We start from the raw sequence: 21,267 nt of genomic DNA on the forward strand, positions 1-21,267 counted from the left end.
AGCAAACTGGAGAACCCCACGACAAAATCCTGACCCTTGACTGAAGCTCAGGTTAATCACCAACATTTACAAATCTCACACACACACACACGATCTGGATTTCTAGCTTCTTTTTAAAACAGGAAGACCCGATGACGCGGGGCCACACTCCCACGGGCTGCGGCTGACTTGAGGAAGGGCGCCCCCCTTTAGTAGTGGCACAGACACACCCCAGTCCACCCCAGACCCTGCCATCCCAGCCTCCTGCCACCGAAACAGCGTCACAGAGCCACCTCTCAGCTTCCACCCAGCCCGGTCCGTGCACCCTGGCCCCTGAGAGGTCCTCGAGTCGGTGACGCCAGCTCCGGGTCCACAGGCACATTTGGAAGGAGGCCGCCAGGCGCTGCCCGGGCAGGAGCCCCCTCTCCCTGTGGGGCAAGGGAGCCCGACGGCAGGCAGGGGGCCAAGGGCTCCGCTGGTGGGCAGCCCTACGTGCCCGCCTGGGACAGCAGAGGTGCTTGGCCCCGAGGTGCAGTGCGGGCAGGAGAGAAGGCAGTCCTGGCCAGGGACAAGCACCCTAAGTCTGCAGGGCCCCAGCAATGAGGTGGTCTCCATTTATTGTGGGCGAGGCAAACCCCCACGAGTTCATTCAGTGTGATCTTCCCCCAGAGGTGCGCTGAGGGAAGGGGGCCCTTGGGGTGCCCCCCAAATAGCTTATAGCAACAGTGTTTCGACCCAGAGCTGCTGGGCACGGTCCCTGGGGAAAAGGCATTGTCCCCACCGGCTCCTCCCAGCAGGGTGTGGCCATCAGTCCTTGGGGGAAAGAACAAACAGGAACGTGAGGAGACAGACCGGTGATGACCACACACAGGAGTGGCCGCCATCCCCAGGGGACACCCAGCGAGGCGGCAGACTGCAGTGTGTCAGAGAACCAGGGTTAGCACCTACATAAAGCGTACCGCCTCGGCAGGTGAGGGCACAGAGACCCCTGCTGGGAGACTCGGCACCAGGACACCCACCCACCCACCCAGGGCGGCCGCCATCCCCAGGGGATACTGGGGATAGCGCTGCCCGGGGGAGGTTCCCTGCGCAGCAAGGGAGGAGGGAAGAGCCTCCTGGAACCCGGAGAGGCAGAGGGGCGGTTTTGTCCATCATGCGTGTTCGTAGCTGAGGGCGCAGTCACCGAACAAACTCAGAGACGTCGTGAACGCAGCTCCTGAGCGAGGAGGACAGACCCAGGGCCGCCAGCCGGGACGGGAAGACGGACTCGGGGCCGGGCTGAGGCAGGAAGAGGCCAGCGCAGCCGGGCCCGCCTATGACAGGCCACAGGCGCAGAAGCCGAGAGGCAGAGACCCACGGCAGACCCCGTGGTGGCAGGACCCTCGGTCCAGAACTTTGGCAGCTGGGAATCCCATCTGGACGTGACGGGGGGAAGGAGGGCCGAGGAGCTGCCCGTCACGGCAGGCGCCAGGGGGGGAGACAAGCAGGGGCAGGTGTGCTGGGCCGTGCTGCTCCATGGCTCCGTGGACCCAGGCCCCCGCTGGCTCCTTCCGACTGTCGCCGCGTCTGGCGTCATCAGAACCAGAGCGACAGGGCTGAGCCGGGAAGGGGCGAGTGGAGGTCCCCTTGCTGTTAGCTCTTGTCCCCCGGGGACTTGCTCTTGGTGTCGCGCTTGTTTCCTAGCAGCTTCAGCACCTTCATGGTCTTGAACTTCCCCTTCTTCCTGCTCTCGGATTCAGCCTCCTTCTGGAACTCTGCGGGAGGGAAAGGGGTCTCAACAACATGGGGGCAGGGGCCCTCGGGGCAGGCCAGGGGCGGTGGCAGAGGCCTAGGCGTGCCAGGCCACAGGGGCTGGGTGCAGCTCCAGCACCTGCTCCTGGGGAGCCCTGGGCACGTCACCTCACCTCTCTGAGTCCCCGGCGCTTGGCCTGTAGGACGGGGACCATACCCCCTCCAGGGTTCTGACAAGGACCCAGATACAGGAACGTGAGAACAGCCTGGGGACTCTGAGGCACGGCACACGTTTACCTCCAACAGCCTCGTCCTTTGAAGGAGCCCTTTGAAGGTGCCAGGCCCTGGAGAAGTGCTTTACACATGTTACCCCAGGAGTCCTCCGCACACACCTGGGGGGCGGGGCCTCCGTCACCCCCACTCTGCAGGCCGGGCGAGCCAGGCCTGGCGGGGGTGAAGCGGCTGACTCAGGCACCCGCGCGAGGACGCACCAGCAGCCGCTGGGACTGCGGCCCCGGCAGCCCGATTGGAGGCCAGCCCCAACCACAGGCCACGGCCTGAGTCACGGTGGGACCGAAGCCACGCCCAGGTCTCCTGCTCCCAGCCTGCTGCTCTCCCCGCCAACCCAGCACGGCCTTGGTCCCAGCAGGTCCTGCTCGTCGAGCCCACAGGCCCCTCCAGGCCCAGCTGCGGGTCTCGGGGAGCGGTGCGGAGCACACGGCAAACCGCGCTGGGAAAATGCTCACTGGCACCCCAGGCCTCCCGGGGCACCGGGGTGTCCACCCACCCCCCGCCGCCCCGTCCCCCAGGCCCAGGCCTCGGGTTTCCTGGCCACGGGCAGGCCTGCCTCTCCGCGTGTGGCCTCCCAGACCAAACAGACGCTGGGAGCGGGCACACGCCAGGCCACAGCACCCACTCCAACCCTCTCCGCAACCTGTCTCCACCCTCCAGGGGTTCAAATGGGCCACACCCCAGGGCGGCCTCACCTTTCTTCTTGATCATGGCTTCCAACATCTTGTCTTCCTCTTCCTCCCTGGAATGGGAAAGCAGAGCCAAAGGTCCCCCAGGAGGCAAGGCCGGAAAGCCTGTCAGACACGCCCAGCCTCCGACTCCACCCCGGCCGGCTGAACACGGGCGCCCTGGGATCGCAGGCAGGGAGCGCAGGGCTGGCGTGGCCTGCTCTGGGCCCTCCCCCCCAGGAGTCCCCAGGGGAGCCCCCGGCCCCGCCCTGTCATCACCTCTGCCGGTCCTCGTCCAGGCAGTTGACGATGGCATTGCGCTGCTCGATGAGGGTCACGATCTCCTGCATCAGCACCTTCTCCCGGCCCCGGTCGTCCTCGGTCCACTCTTTCTCTGCCCAGGGTGGGGGAGGGGGGGGAGCGGGGGTGTCAGTGGCAGGAAGCCAGGAAGCAACATCTAAGCACTAAGTTCGGAGGACAGTAAGGAGGGTCCCCGATGGGTGGGGATGACAAGTTTTTGGAAAACTGAAGGTTATCATAGAAGAGACCAAGGCTACTTAGGCTGCCTACCCAAAACACCGCCCTTTAAGGGGGCTCCGGGGGGCCCAGCACAGCAGCTGTTCTGAGAACAGAGCCCAGCGCACACTGGGTGGTTTTTGGTTTCCTGCTGCCATTCATTCATTCATTTTCACTCACTCACTCACTCATCCTTTCATTCATTCATTCATCGTTCATGGAGGTTTCCCACAGGAGGCGGGGTTGGGGCTGGGCCTCCTGAGGGCCTCCAAAGGGGGGCTGGCCAGAGTAGGGCAGGGGTGGGGGAAGAACAGAGGACCCCGGGGTCCTGGAGAAGCAACGTCACCCCTGCGGCATACTGGAACACTAACGAGCTGCAGCTTCAGCTCGCTCCTTGTCGTGGCCGCAGACCCCAGCTCAGCCACCTAGCAACCGTCAGCCCTCAGAGGCCACGGAGCGCTTCCACACCCACTGCCCCTTGACCCCGGGGAACACTGTGCGAGGCAGGCATCTTCATCCTGCCTTCCACTCCAGGCCACCGGGGCTCCGCGAGGCTGAGAGAGCTGCCTGCCTCCCCGGCCCTGGCCCCACCCCAGCACATTGGCAGCGAAGCGCGGGACTGCCTGGCCCCACACTGGATCCCTCCAGCTGCTGCCCACCCTGCGGAGCCGGTCGGGCCCGTCCCTCCTTCCCAGAGTCACTCTGAGTCAGGCTGTGCAGGGGACCCTCCGCCTTCCCGCCCCCTGCCCGTCAGGTCAGGTCCTGCCGTGCTCTGGCCCGACGGCCGCAAGCCCAGAGCTGCCCCTGGACAGGCGTCTGCAGTCATCGCTGCACGGGGGGCGGCCCCGGGCCCTGAGCCCCCTCGTGTTCCAGGAGAGGACGCAGCCGCAGGCGCTGCGCTCCCGAGCTTGGCGCGCTCTGTGAGCTGGTCACCTCGGACACCACGTGTGTCCACACCTCCTCCACGGCTCAACCAGACGGCACCTCCAGGCCACCTGTTCCCAGAGTCCGAGTGTCTCCATCGGCTCCGCCACCCACAGCCCGGCCTGGAGGGGAGGCCCCGAGCCCGCTCCCCTGCCCCATGAGGCCCCGGCAGGTGCCCCGGGGCGGGGGGGGGGGGCGTGTGGCCGCGCTCACCCGGCTTGTTGAGAAGGCACCGCAGCTCATACTCCACGTCGGCCTGGCGCTGCTCCAGGTTCTGCTGCTTGAAGCTGCGGGGCGGGAATAAGCTGCCTGTCAGTGCGGCCCCACCCAAGGCCGCCCTGGCTGGCGCTGTCCGTGCCGAGGGGAGGCAGGCAGGGGCCGTCTCTCCGTGCTAGGCCCGTCTGGCTCCCGGGAGGGGGCGCAGGGGCCGAGGGGTGGGAGGACTCACACGTAGATGAGCTCGGACTCCCGCCGCACCAGCAGGTGCTTCTCGTGGATGAGCTTGAACCAGTCCACCAGCATGTCGTCCTCGCGGCCCTCTGGAAGCAGACGCCCACGAGGCCGCGGTTGGCTGCAGGTCCCACCCTCCGAGGAGGCTCCCCGCAGCGAGGGAGTCTCCGGCCACCCCCCTGGCCCCGCCTCCGCCAGGCCCACCCAGCAGCCCTCGAACCATTCACGCCGCTGCGCAGCTTCTCCTCCAGCAGAACCCCACGGAGCTCCAGGGCATCCAGCTGGCGCTCGATGGTGTCCACCTCTCCGTGGATGTCTTCCTCAGGGATGTACTGGTCAGCCTGGACCTGCCCGACAGCGCCCAGGTCACCACCCCTCCTGCCCGCCTGCTGCCGAGAGCTTCCCCATTTCTCTGGCCAGCAGTGGCCAGCGTGGGCCCAGGGCCTGGGCTCTATCCCACACCCTGGGGGCAGAGGCAAGACCCCTGGGGGGGGGAAGGGTCGGTGTGGCACAGCCACAACCCCTCCGTGCCCCGGCCCCAACAGGGACACCCAGGGGCAGGCACAACCTCCGGCCCCTTGTGGCAGCCCTGCCCCCTCCTCTGCCGCTCCACAAACGATATCACAGTGCGAGAGAGTGACCTTGTTACGGAGATAAACGTGAGAACACTCTAATCTATCTCACAAGGAGTGTAACCTTCGAGTGCTTTGATCCCTGAACTATTATTGTAACAGTGAACGCTCCGCCCACTGCTCCCTCTGGAGCACAGCTGATCTGCTCCAAGTCCCCTTGCGTGCAAGCTGAACCTTCCAGCGGGGCCACCCAAGTGCCCCCTCTCCTGCACCTGAGGGCAGCTGCCCCGACGGCCCACCTCCTGGAAGTGCCCCTTGGGGAGCCCGAGGCTGCCACTGGGAGGTGGGGGAGGGGGGCAGGCCCAGGCCGGCTGAAACTCCCGGCTGGTACCTTGCGTTTGATGAGCGGGAAGCCGTGTCCTGGAGCAGGTGGCCTCGCTGGCTTGGATCCCTTGGTGGCTTTCTTTGTAGCTGGGGACGCTGTGGGTGATGCTTTCCGGTTAAAAGGATTCTCCTTGCAGGAAGACTAGAGGCGGGGTGACAGGACAGAGGATAAGTCTGGGGAGAGAGCAGCAAGACCCCGACTGCCTGAGGACCCTGGGCGCGGGGGGAGGAGGGCCCGGGCACAGAGGGGATCTCCCATCACTTTGCTTCTGATCCCCTGGTCACCCACACACATTCCCACTTCCTGCACCCCCTACCCCACCACGCAGCTGCTGCCCGGGGACTCCAATCATTCTTAGCTAACTCTCACAGCCGCTCTGCATGGCGGAACTGTAATGCCCATTTTACAGCCAGAACTCCAGTTCAAAGAGCTCAAGTGACTGGCTCAGGGTCATGCACTTCCCAAGGGCCCAAGCAAGGGAGAGAATCTGCTTCAGGGCAGGACAGCCATCTGGCACTGGGGACAGCGGTCAGGACATGGAGTTCAGGGCTGGACAGAGCTGCGGCAACTCACTCCGTTCTCGTAACCGCCCCTTCCCCGGAGGGGACTCTCTGGCTCAGAGAGGTGCAGCCCCTCGCCCAGCGTGGCCCAGTCAGGAAGGACGAAAGCACGGTCCCCACCTTCCACCTGGGCAGCCAGTGGAGAAGAGCAGCCCCCTGGATGCCCGGGAGGGACCCCCCTCCTCTGCTGGCTGGCCCCTTGTGCACCCACAGCCTTGCGCCTTTCTGCGGATGACCAGCTCCTGGTGGCCCGGAGGGCTGCAGGAGAGGCCCCCGCAGGAACGAGGTGCCCAGAGGAACCTCTTGACCCCTGGTGACCCCTGTTCTGGGCGTGGGACTGAAACATGTGTGCAAACAGCCCACACAGGTCGTGAGCTCCCTGGGACTGTCACCTCACACCCACTCCACTTCTGAGAGGAGAGGGCGTGCAGGGCAGGCGTGGGTGGGGGCCTCCTGCATAAATGGGGCCTCGGTGAATGGAAGGGTGGACACAAGGGTGTGCAGATGGGTGGGCGGTAGCCGTGTGAGTGGACCCCGAAGTGGCAAGTGCGTGGGACAGGCAGGTGAACAGGTGCCTAAACGCACTGATGCATGGAGGGCCTGGCAGGTGGACGGGCGGTCTGGCCGATGGACGGGCCAGCGCATGGACAGGTCTGGGCCCCCGTGAATGGAGTGGTAGGTAGGCAGAGGGACGCAGCCACATCAGTCAGGAAGTAAGTGGCCCCGGACATTCCCGCCCTGAGGCCAGACCCCATGCGCTAGGCAGGACTGCACCTTTCAGCAAGACGGAGGCACTCACCTTTACCTGGAGCTGAGGGGATGAGGTGCCAGGGCAGGGCACGAGGGTCTTATCCCCCACCAACAAGAGAGGGGTGGGCGCAGCGCCACTGCAGGGCTTGGCTGGCTGGGGGCCTGGGCTGCCCTTAGTGCCGGGGGCAAGGCCAGGGCTGGCTTGAGGCACATGGCCCGCGGCGGGCTGCGCCAGCTCCCCAGAGGAGGACAGCGAGGAGTCGGCAGAGAGGCTGGCGGAGGTGGCGGGGGTGCCGGGGGCGTGGACGGCAGGCTCTGAGGAGCTCTTGGGCACCACCGGGGGCTCCAGGAGCTGCCCACTGACGGTCTGGCTGGAGCCCTCGGATGACAGGCTCTCCACGCTGAGGGCTGGCGACGGGGCGGCCGAGGGCGGCTCAGAGTGCGAGAGGCGGGAGGCGTGGAGAGCTGTGCGGACAGACGAGCAGGTGGGCACCACGCCCAACGCGGTCCCTGCGTAACATCCGCAGGTGGCCTGGGCCGCCCGCACCCTTCCACGTCCAGAGGAAGCCAGGGCCCAGAGTGTCCGCCTCTCACTCTCTTGCCCAGCACACGGCTGCCATCTCCACTTCCCTCCCTTATCTGATCTGACCCAAAGCCAAGCCAAATGTGGAAGGCAAATTGGCGGGGGCAGGGAGGAGGGCACACAACTGAAGCTGGCCTCTGCTGTGCCTCTGACCACTAGCAGGGGAGGGAGGGAGGGAGGGAGGGCGGGAGGAGCGGGGGAGGGCGGGCAGCCCCGGCAGCGGCCAGCCCTGGGCCAGGCACTGCCCTGCACCGCTTCAGCCCTCACGCGGGTGGCCGATACCGCGCCTGCGAGCGTCGTCACCTGCGTTTCCCAGACAAGGCAACGGACTCAGGCAGAAGGCACTGATCCCAGCGAGGGCTGGAGTTGAACCCAGCTGCATCGGACTCAGAGCTCAGCTCCTTGCTCCTTGTCTCACACCCACCACCCCCGCCTCGGCCCAGCCGGAGGGTCCCAGGGCTCCGGCAGGGGCCCCAGTGGGGACCCCAGGCCACCGAAGCACCTGCCTGTGATCCTCTCCAGCATGCTCTCGGCCCCACAGTCTAAAGGGGCTCCCGCTGAGGTCTGGGGGGGCACCCACGGTGGAAGCTGCCTGGGGCCAGGGCCTGAGAAGACTACGGGTTATATCAAGTGCCTAGAACACCATGGGCCTGATGAGCGTGAGCGGTGGGCGGAGGGGACACAGCGCCCTGCAGCTAGCCCGCCACTCCCACTTTCCAGATGAGGAGACCGAAGACAGACCCCGGGAAAGAACAGCTCAAAGTCACAAGGGCTGAGTCACACGGAGCCCGGCCACAGCCGGAGACTGCCGGCGACCGGAGACGGTCGGTGACTAGATGGGCAGGGTGCCGGCTGACGCCTCCACGTGCTCTCAGGCCGGCCCCATGCTGAGCATCTCGCCACAGCGCGCGGTTAAGTCTCCCAACGTGCCGGTGCGGCGGGCCACGGAGGGCTCAGCCAATGGGGTCTAGAGCCTGGCCTCACATCCTGCCTCCAGGGCTTAAGGGCTGTGAGACCCTGGGCAAATCATTACCCTCTCTGTGCCTCAGTTTCGCCACCTACAAAGAGGGGTGCGATACCGACCTCACAGGTCAGCTCCAGGACACACGTGAAACGCCCGGCGCCTGGCCTGGAGGGGATCCCACGGAGGCCCACGCCCTCCCGGCCCTGACCCCGGGGCTCCCACTGTCTGCAGTGCGTCTGGACGGCACTCACCTAGTGGGGACGCGCTGGGCGCTCGGGGGGCAGGGCGCTTCTTTGTCTTGGGGCTGCTGGTGGGAGTGATGCCGTACCAGGGGTGCAGGGACTTGGGTGTGCTCTCCTGGAGGGCCTGGGCGGGGCCGGTGGCCAGGCTGGGTGCCGCGGGGGGCTCCCCTGCCGCCGCCGCCTCCTCCTCCTCCTCCTCAAAGGGGTTGTAGGGCTTGGGCTCTAGGCCAGCCTCTGCAGGGCTCCTCGGGGCCGCCTCCTCCGCGCCTCCGTTCTCCACCCGCCCGCCAGCCCGGCCCGGCAGCTGGGGGCTGCTGCTCGGGGGCAGCGGGGCTGGCTTCTTCTTGGGTTCTGCCTGCACCAGCGTGATCCAAGGAGGGTCCTTCCTGGGGGCTGGAGCCCTGCAGGGAGGCAGGAAGAGGCAGAAACTGTTAGGAGGCCAGGGGGACAGCATCCTTCTCTCTCTGGGGAGTTCGGAGTCCACTTCCGAGAGGAAGACGAGAAACAGCACCTTTCTCCTCTCCCAGCCCTGGCGTGGCGGGGCCAGTCTGGGCCCGAGGCTGAAATGGTCTTACAGTCACACCCCCACCGGGCCCAGGAAAGGACCCCCAGGGGCACCCTCTGTGACACTGAGAAAGTCACCTGGCCTGGCTGCCTCAGTCTCCCGCTGGTGAAATGGGGACAATAACCACCCTTACCTCTCAAGGCCACTGTAAGGGCCCAGTGGGCACGGCACCTGGCACACGGCAAGCGCTCACTGAGTCTCAACTGCCGTCGCTGCTGCGGCCCACCTCTCCCCTCCCGGGCCACACAGGGACTCAGAGCTCCAGAGAACAGCGGGAAACGGGTGTCCTCACCTGGGACGCGGGGTCCCAGGCGGAAGACCTGGGCTGGGTGCGCAGCTGAGCTGTCCGGGCCTTTTCTACACCTGGCTGCTCCTTCTCCCGAGCCGACGAGCCAGGCCTAGGCCCCCCGGGTTACGAGGGCAGCGGAGGCTCCGGGAGGTGAAGGACGCCGGAGGTGGCTGTCCCCACCACCAGGCACTGCCGCCCACAGAAGCCTCGGGGAAGGGGATTCTGTATAGCACCCCTCCCCCGCCCAGAGACGCAGAGCACGCCCCTTGCCCGCAGGAAGCCCTATTCCCCCCACCGAGCGGCCCCAGGGGCCCCTCATTCCCATCCCCAGGACCCAGAAAACCTCCTGGAGCCAGCGTACCTCTCTGACAGCTTGGGTGTCCCTCGCGGCTTGGGGACGGGGGGCTCGTGCAGCCTTCCTAGATGGGAAAGGAGAGGGAGACAGGCTTTCATGGGACAGGCGGCCGCGCGCCGGGCAGCGGAGCAGCGCACCCGGGGAGCCGGCCAGAACGCCTGCCTCGCCAGGGAGGGAGTGCCCTTCCTTCTCTCAACCGGCAGGTCATGGACGCCAGGCGGCCCTGGCGACCTCGCCCACGTGCGTGCCTTCCCCACCACAGGACTCGGGAGATTAGATAAGCACCAGAGGGGACAGGTGGAGAAGGTCAAGGGGACAAGGCAGGGCATCGGAGGCCCCGTCTGCATTTCAGCTGAGCGGTGCGGGGCGGGGACCCGAGCGCCTCTCAGACACTCCCCCACCATGGGGCAGGAGACACTGTCTTGGCACAGCCCTGGCGCTGCCGACTCCTGCAGGCCCCCTGACTCCCGACGGTCCCCCAGAAGTCCCACAGCAGCCTCTGCCTCCCCCAACTTAACAGACTCCTAGTTCTACCAAAACCCCCGGGTCTGTGCCCGTCTCCCCCTGCAGACGGGCAGCACCTCGAAGGCAAATACATCTGCACCGCCTCTCCGCCCCCAGTGCCTGGCTCAGGGCTGGGCTCAGTGCAGGCCTCAGGGAGTGGGGACCAGAACTGGACAGCCTGGGGGAGTCTCTTGCCGCCCGCCCGCCCCCCAGCCCAGCCCCCAGGGTCTCTCCCAACCTAACCGCCTTCCCCAACCCAACGCTGAGGGCCGCCCAGCACAGCGCAGGCTGCAGCAGCCTTGTCTGCCTGAGCACACGGAAGCCGGGGAGGTCATCTGGGAAGGTCCTACCGTGAGGGGTGGGACAGGAGTCCCTGCTAGTTTTGACAAACCTAAAGAGCACCCCCTGATCCACCCAACCAGGGACACCCCCGAGCCTGTCCCCGGCCCCCAGCCCCTGAGTGCTCCCCTGTCAGACACCCAGACACGAACAAGTACGAGAGCTGGGCATGGGAGGGGAGGTCACCTGGGCGTGCCAACTGGCTGGACACACGGAGTCCCGGACGCAGCCAGGACACAGGCACTCAAACAGTGCCCTTGCTACAAGCCCCGAAGCCAAAGCGCACAGGGCAGGAAGGCACACAAACACCCCGACGCGCACTGTGCAGGGCAGCAGGGCGCAGTCTGTGCGTGTCTGTCTGTCTGTCCCAGCTGCCCCTGCAGCACAGGGAGCAGACCCGGCACCGAGGCCTCGGTCACAACTTGCTGCATGAACCGACCACCTCGGAGAGTGTCATCCCCACACAGACACACAGGCACGGAGCATGGCCCCATCCACCCTCCCGGTGCGCACGTCCATGCAAACACCAGACACTCCCCAGCCAGCCGGACCCACTCACCATTCACTAGGCTGCTGCCGCCCGGCTCCAAGTTCTCGGGCTGCAGGCTGGACCGGGGCCGGGGCGTAGGGGGCGTCTGGGCTGTGCTCTCCAAGGCCTTCCGGGGAGCGGGCATGGGGCGGCCGGCCGGGGGGCTGGCCAGGTCCTGCGGTCGGTCCGGCACGCAGGGCTTGGTGGGGATCTGGGGCCGGGCCTCGGCCCCTGCAGCCGCACTAGGGCTACCTCCCTCCACATCCTTGGCTTCTTCTGCTGCTTCTTTTGCATCCTCTTGCTGTTGCTTTGGCTGTGGGGGGGACCGGGGCTTGGCCCCTGCCCGCCCTCCCGGGCCCAGCCGGGCACAGGTCTCGGCACACACGAAGGTGCCCTCCTCGGGCCCGCTCCGGTAGGCCCCGGGGACCAGGGTGCTGGAGCACTGCCGGCACCTGCCAGGGAGGGCGGGGGCGGGCATTCAGCGTGGCCAGGCAGCCCGGCCCGCCATGCTGGCTCCCTCCCTCTCTCCCCGCCTCCCAGCTGCCCATCTGGATCCTGTCCTGATACCCTGGACTTCCCGGAGAGGAGGGAAAGGGTAACGGTCAGGAAACTGTGAAACACGCGTTTGGTTTGTGCTGCAAGAGGAAGCGGAGGTCCGCCCACCCCCGGGGCACAGTGACCACGATCCGGTGCCAGCGGCAACTGTCAGTCACCGGTTCCCTGGCTCTTTGGTATTTTTTTTTCAGATTTCTTTTTTATAACATATATTTTCTATGTTATTTGTATGTTCTTTGCCTCTTATTCAATTTTCTTCCCCTGGGAGCCACACACACACACAGAAAGTGAACTGCTATTGTGATTTTTTAAAAATCCTCCGCCCCCCACCCCAGTAGCTTTCAAAGCGCACTGTACCCCTTAAACATCACCGGGAAGTTTGCCTCACAGAGTGCCGGCGCTGGGGGCAGAACCCTGAGCTCCCGCCCTGTTTCTGTCTCTAGCCGTGTGGCTGGGCAAACGTCCCCCGAGGCCTCAGTTTGCTCCTCCGCAAAACGGGGACAGGCAGGAGGTTCCGGCACGCGGACCCCTCAGCACGCCGTGGCGCTGAGTCTGCGGAAGCTCCCTCCCTGCTGCTGGAGGGCTGGGGTCAAGGTCCCACCCCCGGGCTCCCTCCCGCAGCAGCCACTCACCGGAAGCAGTGCCGGTGGTACAGCTTGCCCTCGGCCAGGTAACGCTGCACCAGGTGCACGTGCTGCCCGCAGGCCGCGCACGTGCTGCTGGGCGTCCGGTGGGTGCCCTGCTCCGACAGGTCACCCGAGGAGAGCGCCTCGCCCTGCAGGGAACAGGGTGGGCGGGTTGGGGGGTGGGTGCGTGGTCACCAGCCGTCCCGTTCCCCCCCTCTCATGGTCACTGGCCCCTTTCCACAGGTGAGGAAACTAAAGCCGCAGAGGCCGAAAAGACCTGCGCGAGGTCACAGAGCCAGGAGGGAGCAGAAGTCCCGATGTCCAGTTCCTGGGCCACCCCCACCAGAAAGGTGGCCCCTGGCTGTAGGACCCCTCCCGCTCACCGCTGTTGCCTGTGTCCCGTCCCTGCAGGTCGCCCCCTCCCCCACCATGAGTGACTGTCCTCTGAGGTCCACCTCGTCCCCTTTCTCTGCCCCTCCTAGAGCCCCAGCAGATTTAAATCCCAGCTTCTCTCCTAAGCACCATGACCTTGAGCGAGCTGCTGGCGGCGCCGGGCCTTGGGTTCCCACCTGCAAATCGGAACCCCGCCACATCCCTGCCTATCTCGGCCCCGCGCATGCTCACCCACACCCGCCTGGGGCCGGCCGGGCGCCCTGTCCCTCCAGAGCTCCAGCCAGCAGCTGATGGGAGCAGGTGGGCCGGCTCCCAAACATGGAGGGCTGGTGTCACCCCTCGAGGCACCCCGGAGCAGGGCACTGGCAGTGTGGTCCCCACTTCCCCACTGAGACACCCCGGACACGTGACGCGGCCCGTCTGAGGCTGTTTTCCCGTCTGCGTGCCAGGACAGCTACTTCTGGCCTCCCAGGGCTGCTAGGGGCTGAATCACCCAGGGAACCCACAGGCTCCGTCTCAACAGGAACGAAGGCCAGTATTTGTCTTATTACTGAGGGGTAAATCCTGCCGGGCCCGGGACGGCCGAGTCAGTGTTGCGACTTACGTCCCCTTCCCAGGTCTGGCACGTCCTGCCCCTGACCCCTGTCCTGGCCTGTGAGCCACTACCTTCCGAGCCGGTGGGAAAAGGACCAAGCGCCGTCCGAACGCTGCAGTGCCAGCTGTCCCTGCCCCACTCGCCCCTCTTCACCCGCACCCCACCCGCCCACCCAGGCACCTGCCTACCTGAGCCCTGTCTCCCGGTTCCGCCGGAGCAGATGGCGGGGAGGAGGGTGCCAGGCCCTTTCCAGGTGATGAGACGCCGGCTGCCAAGAGACAGGAGAGAGCCCTGAGGCCGGTGGGGAGCCTGGAGTCCCCAGAGGCCCCAACCTGGCCTAAGGTTGGAGCTCTGAAGCCACCACCTTTGGTCCCCATGCAGAGTGGTGGCCCAGATAGGCCAGGAGACAGGACACCTCCACCTCCAAGCTCAGAGCCCAGTGCAAGCTACTTCGCCTCGCGGAGCCTCCTCGAAGGGGGCGGTGTGAACAGCAGGCAGCAGAGCAGTCCCAGAGCTAATGGTGCCCTCAGGGGGCAGGACGGGGAGCCTCCCTGCCCCCCAGGGCGAGGGGCTGGAAGGGAAGGGAAAGAAAGGGACAACAACGCAGTGCTGGCCCAAGGTTCAGGAAGGGGGGCTGGCTCCCTGGAGCCGACAAGGAGCTGCTCCACCTGCGAGCAGGCAGGCAGCCGTGGCCCAGAACCCCGCCTGCCCTCCCTCGAACCAGAAGAGACCCACCCAGCCTCCTCCAGCCCCCCACTCCTTCATCCCTTCAGCGACTATTCATGAAGCACCTACTTGGTGATTAAAATACAACACCCCAATTCAGAGACCTGTATACCAAAAAATTCATTTTACTGTATGACAGTTTAAAAAAACACACACAAAAATGCAAGTTCCCGGCTGTGGTCTAGAACAGCATTCACTCAACTCCAGGCCACAACCCACTGAGGGACCCTGGGATCCACTGGGCGGGCGCAGCCAGCACCCTCAAAAGGTGAAAGAGAAAATATCTGTGCGCATCACGTGTGGTAAGGGGAAGAACCATTTCCTGAAACTGGTTTCAGTTACATACGTGTGCGTGACCTCTGACTGCGATGGGAACTGTGTTTCCTGCCATGAATCATGGTCCAAAACTCTGGAAGCCTCGCCGCCTCATCAAGTCCCTGCCCCTACGGCCTCATCTGTCCTCTCCGCCCCACCCCCACCCCCCACAGAAGCACACAGACCCCCTGCTGCCCGCTTGCCAGGAACCAGGAACATTCCTCCCCAGGTCTTCACGTGGCCTCCCACTTCTCCTTGCTCAGGGCTGAGCTCAAACGTCACCTCCTCGGGGAGGCCCTCCCTGACCACTCACCTGTAGTAGCCACTTCCTCTTCCCGTTGCTTTTCATCCCATTACCTTATTTTGTTTTCTTATTGGGTTCTCCTGAAATTATATCACTTTTTACATTGTTCTCTCTCTCCCTTGTGATTCTGGGTAAGTAAGCTAAGCTCCAACCAATGAAATAAAGACACCACGACAGTACTAACCTTGAGTCCTAAATAAGAGCCAGACTCCGGTTTATACTTCCTCGTTTACGCCTCACATCAACCTTGTGAGACGGACACTATTCTTGTCCCCATCGCAAAGGGGAAACTGAGGCAGAGAGGTGACCATGGCAGCCCATCGTCACCCAGATAGTAAACAGCAGAGAAAAAATTTTTGAGTCCACTCTATTAATTTCTACCCTATTGCCCCTCAGCAAAGACTCTGTGGTTGAGAAATCCTTTTAATTGGATTTCAATTAAAATACATCTAATGCCTGGCTGGTGCAGCTCAGTGGATTGAGTGCAGGCTGCAAACCAAAGTGTCGCAGGTTTGATTCCCAGTCAGGGCACATGCCTGGGCTGCAGGCCATGACCCCCAGCAACTGCACATTGATGTTTCTCTCTCTCTCTCTATCTCCCTCCCTTCCCTCTCTAAAAATAAATAAATAAAATCTAAAAAAAAAATACATCTAATGGTATTTGTTCAAATATAACATTAATCCCTAGCAATACCTCAGGGAGGGAGGAGTAACAGATTATTTGAATTTTTATGCTTTTTTTCTGTGTTCTAAATTGCCTACAATAGGCATGTTTTACTTTTAAAAAAGAAAACAAAGACCTGACTTCATAGAGCACTTTTTTAAAGAGATGGGCTGGGACTGTCCGCCTGGAGAGACAGGAGGAGGCTGGACTGAAATGGGGCAGGGAAGGGGCAAGGCGCCCACCTCCTCGGGACCCGAGGACAGCAGTGACCCGGAGCAGGAGTCAGGGGACCTGTCTTCTCAAAGCTTTTCTGCTTTCCTGCTGTGTGACCTTGAGCTCCGTGCCTCCCGTCTCTGGGTCCGCTTCTCTGCAGGAGAGGCCCAGCTACGCCTGGGAGATGCCTGCGTGGGGGTTCTGCAGCCCCCAGGGACTAGACTCAGCAGAGCAGTGCCCTAGTACGGAGGGGCCCCCCAACCCGAACTACCCAGCCTCTCAGCTCTCAGGCCTTGAAGGTGGCCTCTGGGGAAGACACTGCACCATGCGCCACCACTGCAGTGGGCGGGGGGGGCCCTTCCCTGCTGGAGGAAAACCCCAGGGAAGTGTCTGCAAACAGGAAGTGAGGGCGGGCGCAGAGAGGTGAACTCACAGATGGCGGGTGCGTCTCCCGCCTGTTATTTTGCTCCGTTATGGGCGGCCATGTTCGCCATCTGTCCCCTGCACACACCCCCACCCCCGCCCCCCGCCACAAGACTGGGCGCTCCAGGAGAGCAGCGACCCGTTCACAGCTGCACCCCCGCACAGCGCTGTTTCACCCAATGAAGAGCATCTCAATGAGTGGATGCACGATCCGGTGAATGAACGGCGTGCTGCCTGCCCAGCTGGAGGCGGTGTGCAGCTCAGGAAAGCACCACCCATCCGTCCCCAGCCCCACCCCCCCAGGGCCAGTCTCCCTGACGGGCTGGCCCCCTCTCACCTTGGCCAGGGCTGGCGAAGTGGTTGTAATACTGGGACACGTAGGTCATGATGCTGAGGCAGTCGGGGACACTCATGGAGACCATGTCATTGGGGTCTAGGAGAGCAGGGATGCCCAGCTCCTTCTCAGCCACTTCGAAGGCCTGGGGTGGGGGCAGGGGCAGGGGCAGCCACAGCAGGAAGAGGGGGAGGAGGCAGGGTCAGTGGGCGCCCCTCAGCTGAGGCCCAGCTTAGCTCCCCGCAGAGGGATGAGGGGTCAAGGGCAGGGGTGACTGTGGGCAACCCTCAGCTCTGACCCCACAGGGTGACCTGGAGGCGGGGAGGTGCTCCAGGGACAAGCGGGCCAGAGGGAAGCAGGGGACGGGGAGAGGAGCAACCCTGCCCACCCCCCCTCACCCCCACGCACAGCCCCTTGGGGCTTCTGTCTGCCCGGGACTCACCAAACGGTTATTCTCGAACACATTGTCCTTGGACAGGGAATCAAAATCTCTGCAAGAGGCAAAGGGGAGGAGGCCCATGGAGGAGGTGGCCCCAGGCAAGGGCGTGAGTCCAGACGGAGCTAGTCTGGAGGGGACTGTCCTAAGGGGAGGGGTCTGCAGGCTGTCAGGGAGGAAACTGAGGCAACAAGCGCCTGCCCGGTGGGAGCTCGGGATGAGCTCAGGGCCCCCAGAGGCCTCCAAGCCGAGGCTGCCAAGCACTCACACTCGGAAGCCGTAGGGCTCAAGCCAAGCTTTCAGGCTTAAGATCCCCTTCCCCAGGAAGCCACATCCTGAGTCAGGAGCAAAGATAAAGCCGAGACGAAGACGAATGCTTGTAAAAACAGGGGCATCCGTGGATCCAGGGCCTCACACGGGCGCTGTGCTGAGCTTCCATCTTGAGTTCCCATGATTTTTAACTCTCTCTGCCCAGCATTCACCCCATGTTACAGACGAGAACACTGAGGCCCGGAGAGGGGGAACAGCCAGCCCTGGGAATCCACATTCCGCGCCCTCCTGCTGCACGTCTTGAACCTGGAGAAGCCACACCAACGTGCGCAATCCCAACGCAGCCCGAGGTGCACGTGTTCTGCACTGGGGCCGGGAGCAGAACAGGTTTGGACTGGCCTGGAAGCCACACAGGCTCCAGAGCTGCTGGCAGCCTCCGCACACGGGCTGCCCTGCCTGGGCCACTCCCCGGGGCCCCTGCTCTTGGGGGAGCAATGAAGGCTTTCCCAGCTTCTAAGCTGGGACAGGTGAGAGGCAGCAGGGCCGGCCTGGGGGACCTGGGGAGGGGACAGCTGGCCAGCCTGCTGGCTTTATTTATCCCCCATCCCCTCCCCTGCTTTAGGCTGCTAGTGTGGCTGAAACCGGTGGAGGCAGCCCAGGCTTCTTGCTTGAAGCCTCCTGGGGCCTCCCTCCCCCCGCCCAACGCCTCTCCTTCTATGGCTGGAAACTGCAGCCCGTCCACCCCCTGCGGTGGGCCCAGAGGCCGGAGCAGGCAGCACGTCCTTCAAGGCCGGGAGGCCCTGCTTTCCCAGGCTGGGCTGTGTGACCTTGAGCAGGGCGGCCGTCTGTGCAGCCTTATCTTCCCGCCTGGGAACCAGGGGAAGCTCTAGTGTCACCTCCCCGGCTGGTGGGGAGGAGCGGGTGAGTCTGCCTTGGTGAAGGGCAGGCCTCACGGACAAGGGAGAGGGGGAGCACGCCCCTCCCCGCAGAGTCCAGGTGCGGTGACCCGAGAACCCCTGAGAACCCCGGGAGGAGTCGCCCCAAGGCGAACTGCAGAGAGGGGAGGTGACTGTGTGTGAGCTTGGGCCCCCTTTTGTCAATGCCAGACCACTTCCTCCTCCCTTCACCTGGATCCCTAACTCCCCTTGCTTTGCCGTTACCTAAGAGCAGGACACTCAGCAAAGCTACAGAACCTCCTCAACCTCCCTGTCTGTGGCTCTGAAAGGGGCGACGGGACACCCGCCTCGGCCCCGGACAAAGACTTGTTCCCAGGACAAACGAGATGAGGCATCATGTCCCGCCGTTTGTCTCGGTGTCCCCAACAGTGTCCCTGGAAGGCTGGGGTTACGTGTTGTTCACCCCGGGCCCCAGACGCCCCACCTAGTTCCCGGCACTTAGGGGGTGCTCAATAAATGCTTATTCAGTGAAGAAAGGGTGGAAACCGTGTGAAAACTGCAAAGGCCCCCAACACACTACAATTCTTCCTCCTCGTGAACATGTGGGCCTTCGTAGCAGGGATTTTCCCAGAGTTTCAAAGCCCGGTAAGCTCTGTTTAGCTCCGAGAGAGACGAAGGGCACAAAGATGAGGCTCAAAAAAAAGAAAGAAAGAAAGAAAGAAACCCACATGGTGTCTCCTCAAAGACGAGGAGACATCTGGGAGGCCTTCCCTGCCCGTCCCTCCGCGGCAGCACCTCCCACACGCATGGAGGTTCCATCCCTGCTCCCTCATGTCACTACCACAGCGTGGGACGCCGTGCACGGCTGGTCCCTCCGCTGGCTGGCTGTCTCCGTTCCCAGGCACAGAGCCCAGTGCAGAGCAGCGACTCTGTAAGTACTTGTTGAACAGATGAAGGCGACACTTGCGTCACCACCCCCCTATCGCCCAGGGACACTGTGGATGCTAACTGATGCTAACCGAATGCTCGTTGCCTCATTTAACCCTTGCGGCAGCCCTGGGAGCTCAGCCTCATTCTCGAACCACTTTGCAGATGAGGGAACCGATGCCTGGCGGGACCCAGTGCTGTCCCCAAGGTCGCACGCCTGGGGCAGGGAGGCGCTGTCCACACACCAGGCAGCCCGTGCTTCGATGGTGGCGGGCTCGGGCCCACCAAGTGGCTCAGTTTGATGCCCAAGTCCCTTCCCACCTGCCCCTCAGCCAAACAGCAGAGCCCCCCAGCCCTCCACTCCTTTCTGGATGCCCTTCTCCCTCCCTCAAGCCCCCACTCCTGAGCCCTCCCCCTGGCCTCTATGGGTGCCATTGTCACGGGCCCACAGCAGGCGGGGCACGACCACGTCGGTCTGTGCTTCATCTTGTTCACTGCTACATTGACACCCCCAAAACCGTCTCCTCCAGGGCCCGACCCAGCACCGACCCAGCACCCACAGACATTGTGCCACAGGGCTCAGAGTAAGCGAAGCGCCCTGTGCCGTCGAATCCCTGAGGCGTCCTTTCCCTCCTTCCTCGAAGCCCTCCCAGGCCCGTCCCTGGGGAAGGCAGGTCTGTAGGTGGAACACAGAGACCCCAGACCCTGCAGGCTCAGGGTCCCCTGCTGTGGGACGCCGTCAGCACAAGAAATGGCGGCACGGAGAAACTTTCGCTCACTGTTTTTATGAATGAACGGAGGGCTGGATGGCAGAGGTGCCAGGGCCCTGGGCAGAGGGAGCTGCATCGACTCAAGCCCAAGTCAGCTGCTCCGGGGGTTTCCCCTGAATCAAGTTTCCCATGAGAACCTCGCTGGGCAGCTGGGGACAAGAAGGGGCAATTTCATACCCCGGAGCAGCCCACTGGTGGCTGTCATAGCAGACACTATGAGTCTTCACTCGGCCTTCCTGCCCCAATGAGGGCCGCAGGACCCTGGGGCACACACCTGGGGGGGCAGGTCTGTATCCTGATGGGCGTTGCGGGGGCTTCGCACCAATTCTTCCCAGCACTGTTAACCCAGGGTCTCCTCCGAGCCAGGCACTAGCGCCCGTGAGACAAGATCACGCGGGGGAATCAGAGAAGCGAGGGTCACTGTACTCAGAGCAAGGGGGTCCCTCACAGAGGGAAGAGGCAGGCCTCACTGCCTCGCCGGATGGGGGCGCCCAGTGTGTCGGTGCGCCCGAGCACAGTTAAGTGCGGGGAAGTCCCAGGTGTCAAAGAGGGCTTCGTGCCCATTCAAAGAGCGTGAGGGGGGCGCCGTTTGAGCCCCTTGGGCGGAAATCAGCGCCTTGTGGGCGGGGCCACTCCCACCCCTGGCCCCCGCCGAGGAGGTGCCAGCGCACTGGCCGGGTCCGGGTCCCAGTGGGCGGGGCCAGGGGCCTACTGGGGCGGGATTGGGCCCCAGGTTGGGGTCTCCGTGCCCCTCCAGGCATCGGGGCTTGTGGGTAGGGTCGGCGTCCGGGTCTCCGGGGGGCGGCGCCTGCCACCCACAGGGCCCCGCGTCACTGAGGGGGGCGGGGGTCCCCAGCCCGAGCCGCGCCGCCCCGCTCCGCGCCCCGGCCCGCCCGCCGTCCCGGCACTCACAGCAGGTCGGGCCGGTGCCGGTGCAGGATGGCGCAGAAGGCCAGGCCGTCCCGGAAGGAGCTGCTCAGGTTGCGGATGTCCACGCCGCGGTAGCCCTCGCACTGGCGGCGGCACCAGGCCAGCAGCGCGCCCCGCGGCCCCGCCATGAGCCGCGTGGGGCGCCTCCCGGCTCCGGGCGCCGCCCGGCTCAGGCTTCACCCTCGGGCCCACCTCAGGCAGAGTACCGGCGGCGGCTTCGGCGCGGCCCTGCCCGGCGCTGCTCCGAACTCCCGGCGCCGACCGGCTGGCGCGGGGCGGGCAGGAGGCGGGGCCGCGGCCTGGTGTTCTCGCTCGGGCTCCGGCGCGGGGTCCCGGCCCCGCAGCGTGCTCCCCGCCCGGACCTGCCCGGACCAGCCCGGCCGGCCGCCGCCTACTCACCGCCTCCCTCTCCCCTTGCTGTGGGCCGGCCGCGGGCGCCTGGGTCCCCGCCCGCCCGCCGCCGCCCGCGATCGGGGAGGGGGCGGTGGCCTGGCGCCCCACCCAGCGGCGGCTCCGCCCCCAGACGCGGACCCCCACCCCCCACCCGCCCGGCACCCCTCGGTCCCTCTTCTCAGCGATCCCCAGTCACCGCTTCCACACAGTGACCCCTCAGGGAACTCTGGGGCGGACCCTAAACCCCTCAGCCACTGCCAGCTAATCCTTGCCCACAATGACTTCCTCCACCCCACCGCCT

The 21,267-nt window shown here is 64.6% G+C and overlaps 1 protein-coding gene across 2 annotated transcripts; it reads right to left on the reverse strand.

Moving 5' to 3' along the window:
- Positions 1-93: 93 nt before the first annotated feature.
- Positions 94-21,030, reverse strand: MICALL1 (MICAL like 1). 2 transcript variants are annotated; one of them, XM_045834789.1, is made up of 16 exons: positions 20,556-21,028; positions 16,787-16,835; positions 16,348-16,489; positions 13,554-13,633; positions 12,384-12,526; positions 11,227-11,648; positions 9,831-9,888; positions 8,625-9,016; positions 6,876-7,291; positions 5,523-5,657; positions 4,780-4,906; positions 4,558-4,648; positions 4,323-4,396; positions 2,949-3,063; positions 2,697-2,743; positions 94-1,733 (listed from the first exon to the last, which is right to left on the reverse strand). In XM_045834789.1, the coding sequence occupies exons 1-16, from the start codon at positions 20,699-20,701 to the stop codon at positions 1,612-1,614; spliced, it is 2,559 nt and encodes an 852-aa protein (XP_045690745.1). In that variant the 5' UTR covers positions 20,702-21,028; the 3' UTR covers positions 94-1,611. The 2 variants fall into 2 exon arrangements, with proteins under 2 accessions (XP_045690745.1, XP_045690746.1); XM_045834790.1 differs by lacking the exons at positions 94-1,733; positions 2,697-2,743; positions 2,949-3,063 and adding an exon at positions 3,088-4,180 and having other exon boundaries at positions 20,556-21,030.
- Between the last annotated feature and the right edge of the window lie 237 nt (positions 21,031-21,267).

Source organism: Phyllostomus hastatus, unplaced genomic scaffold (genome assembly GCF_019186645.2).
Source record: "Phyllostomus hastatus isolate PE091 unplaced genomic scaffold, TTU_PhHast_1.1 phas_contig_198, whole genome shotgun sequence".
In the NCBI taxonomy this organism is placed as follows: Eukaryota; Metazoa; Chordata; class Mammalia; order Chiroptera; family Phyllostomidae; genus Phyllostomus; species Phyllostomus hastatus.

What these genes read in the sequence shown, in the direction of transcription:
- MICALL1 (XM_045834789.1), bottom strand. Translation starts at nt 20,701, where the DNA reads ATGGCGGGGCCGCGGGGCGCGCTGCTGGCCTGGTGCCGCCGCCAGTGC. An exon ending in TGTTCGAGAATAACCGTTTG is followed by an intron (nt 16,490 to 16,786) that starts GTGAGTCCCGGG and finishes CCCCCACCCCAG; the next exon opens with GCCTTCGAAGTGGCTGAGAA. An exon ending in TACCACCGGCACTGCTTCCG is followed by an intron (nt 11,649 to 12,383) that starts GTGAGTGGCTGC and finishes CCTCCCTGGCAG; the next exon opens with GTGCCGGCAGTGCTCCAGCA.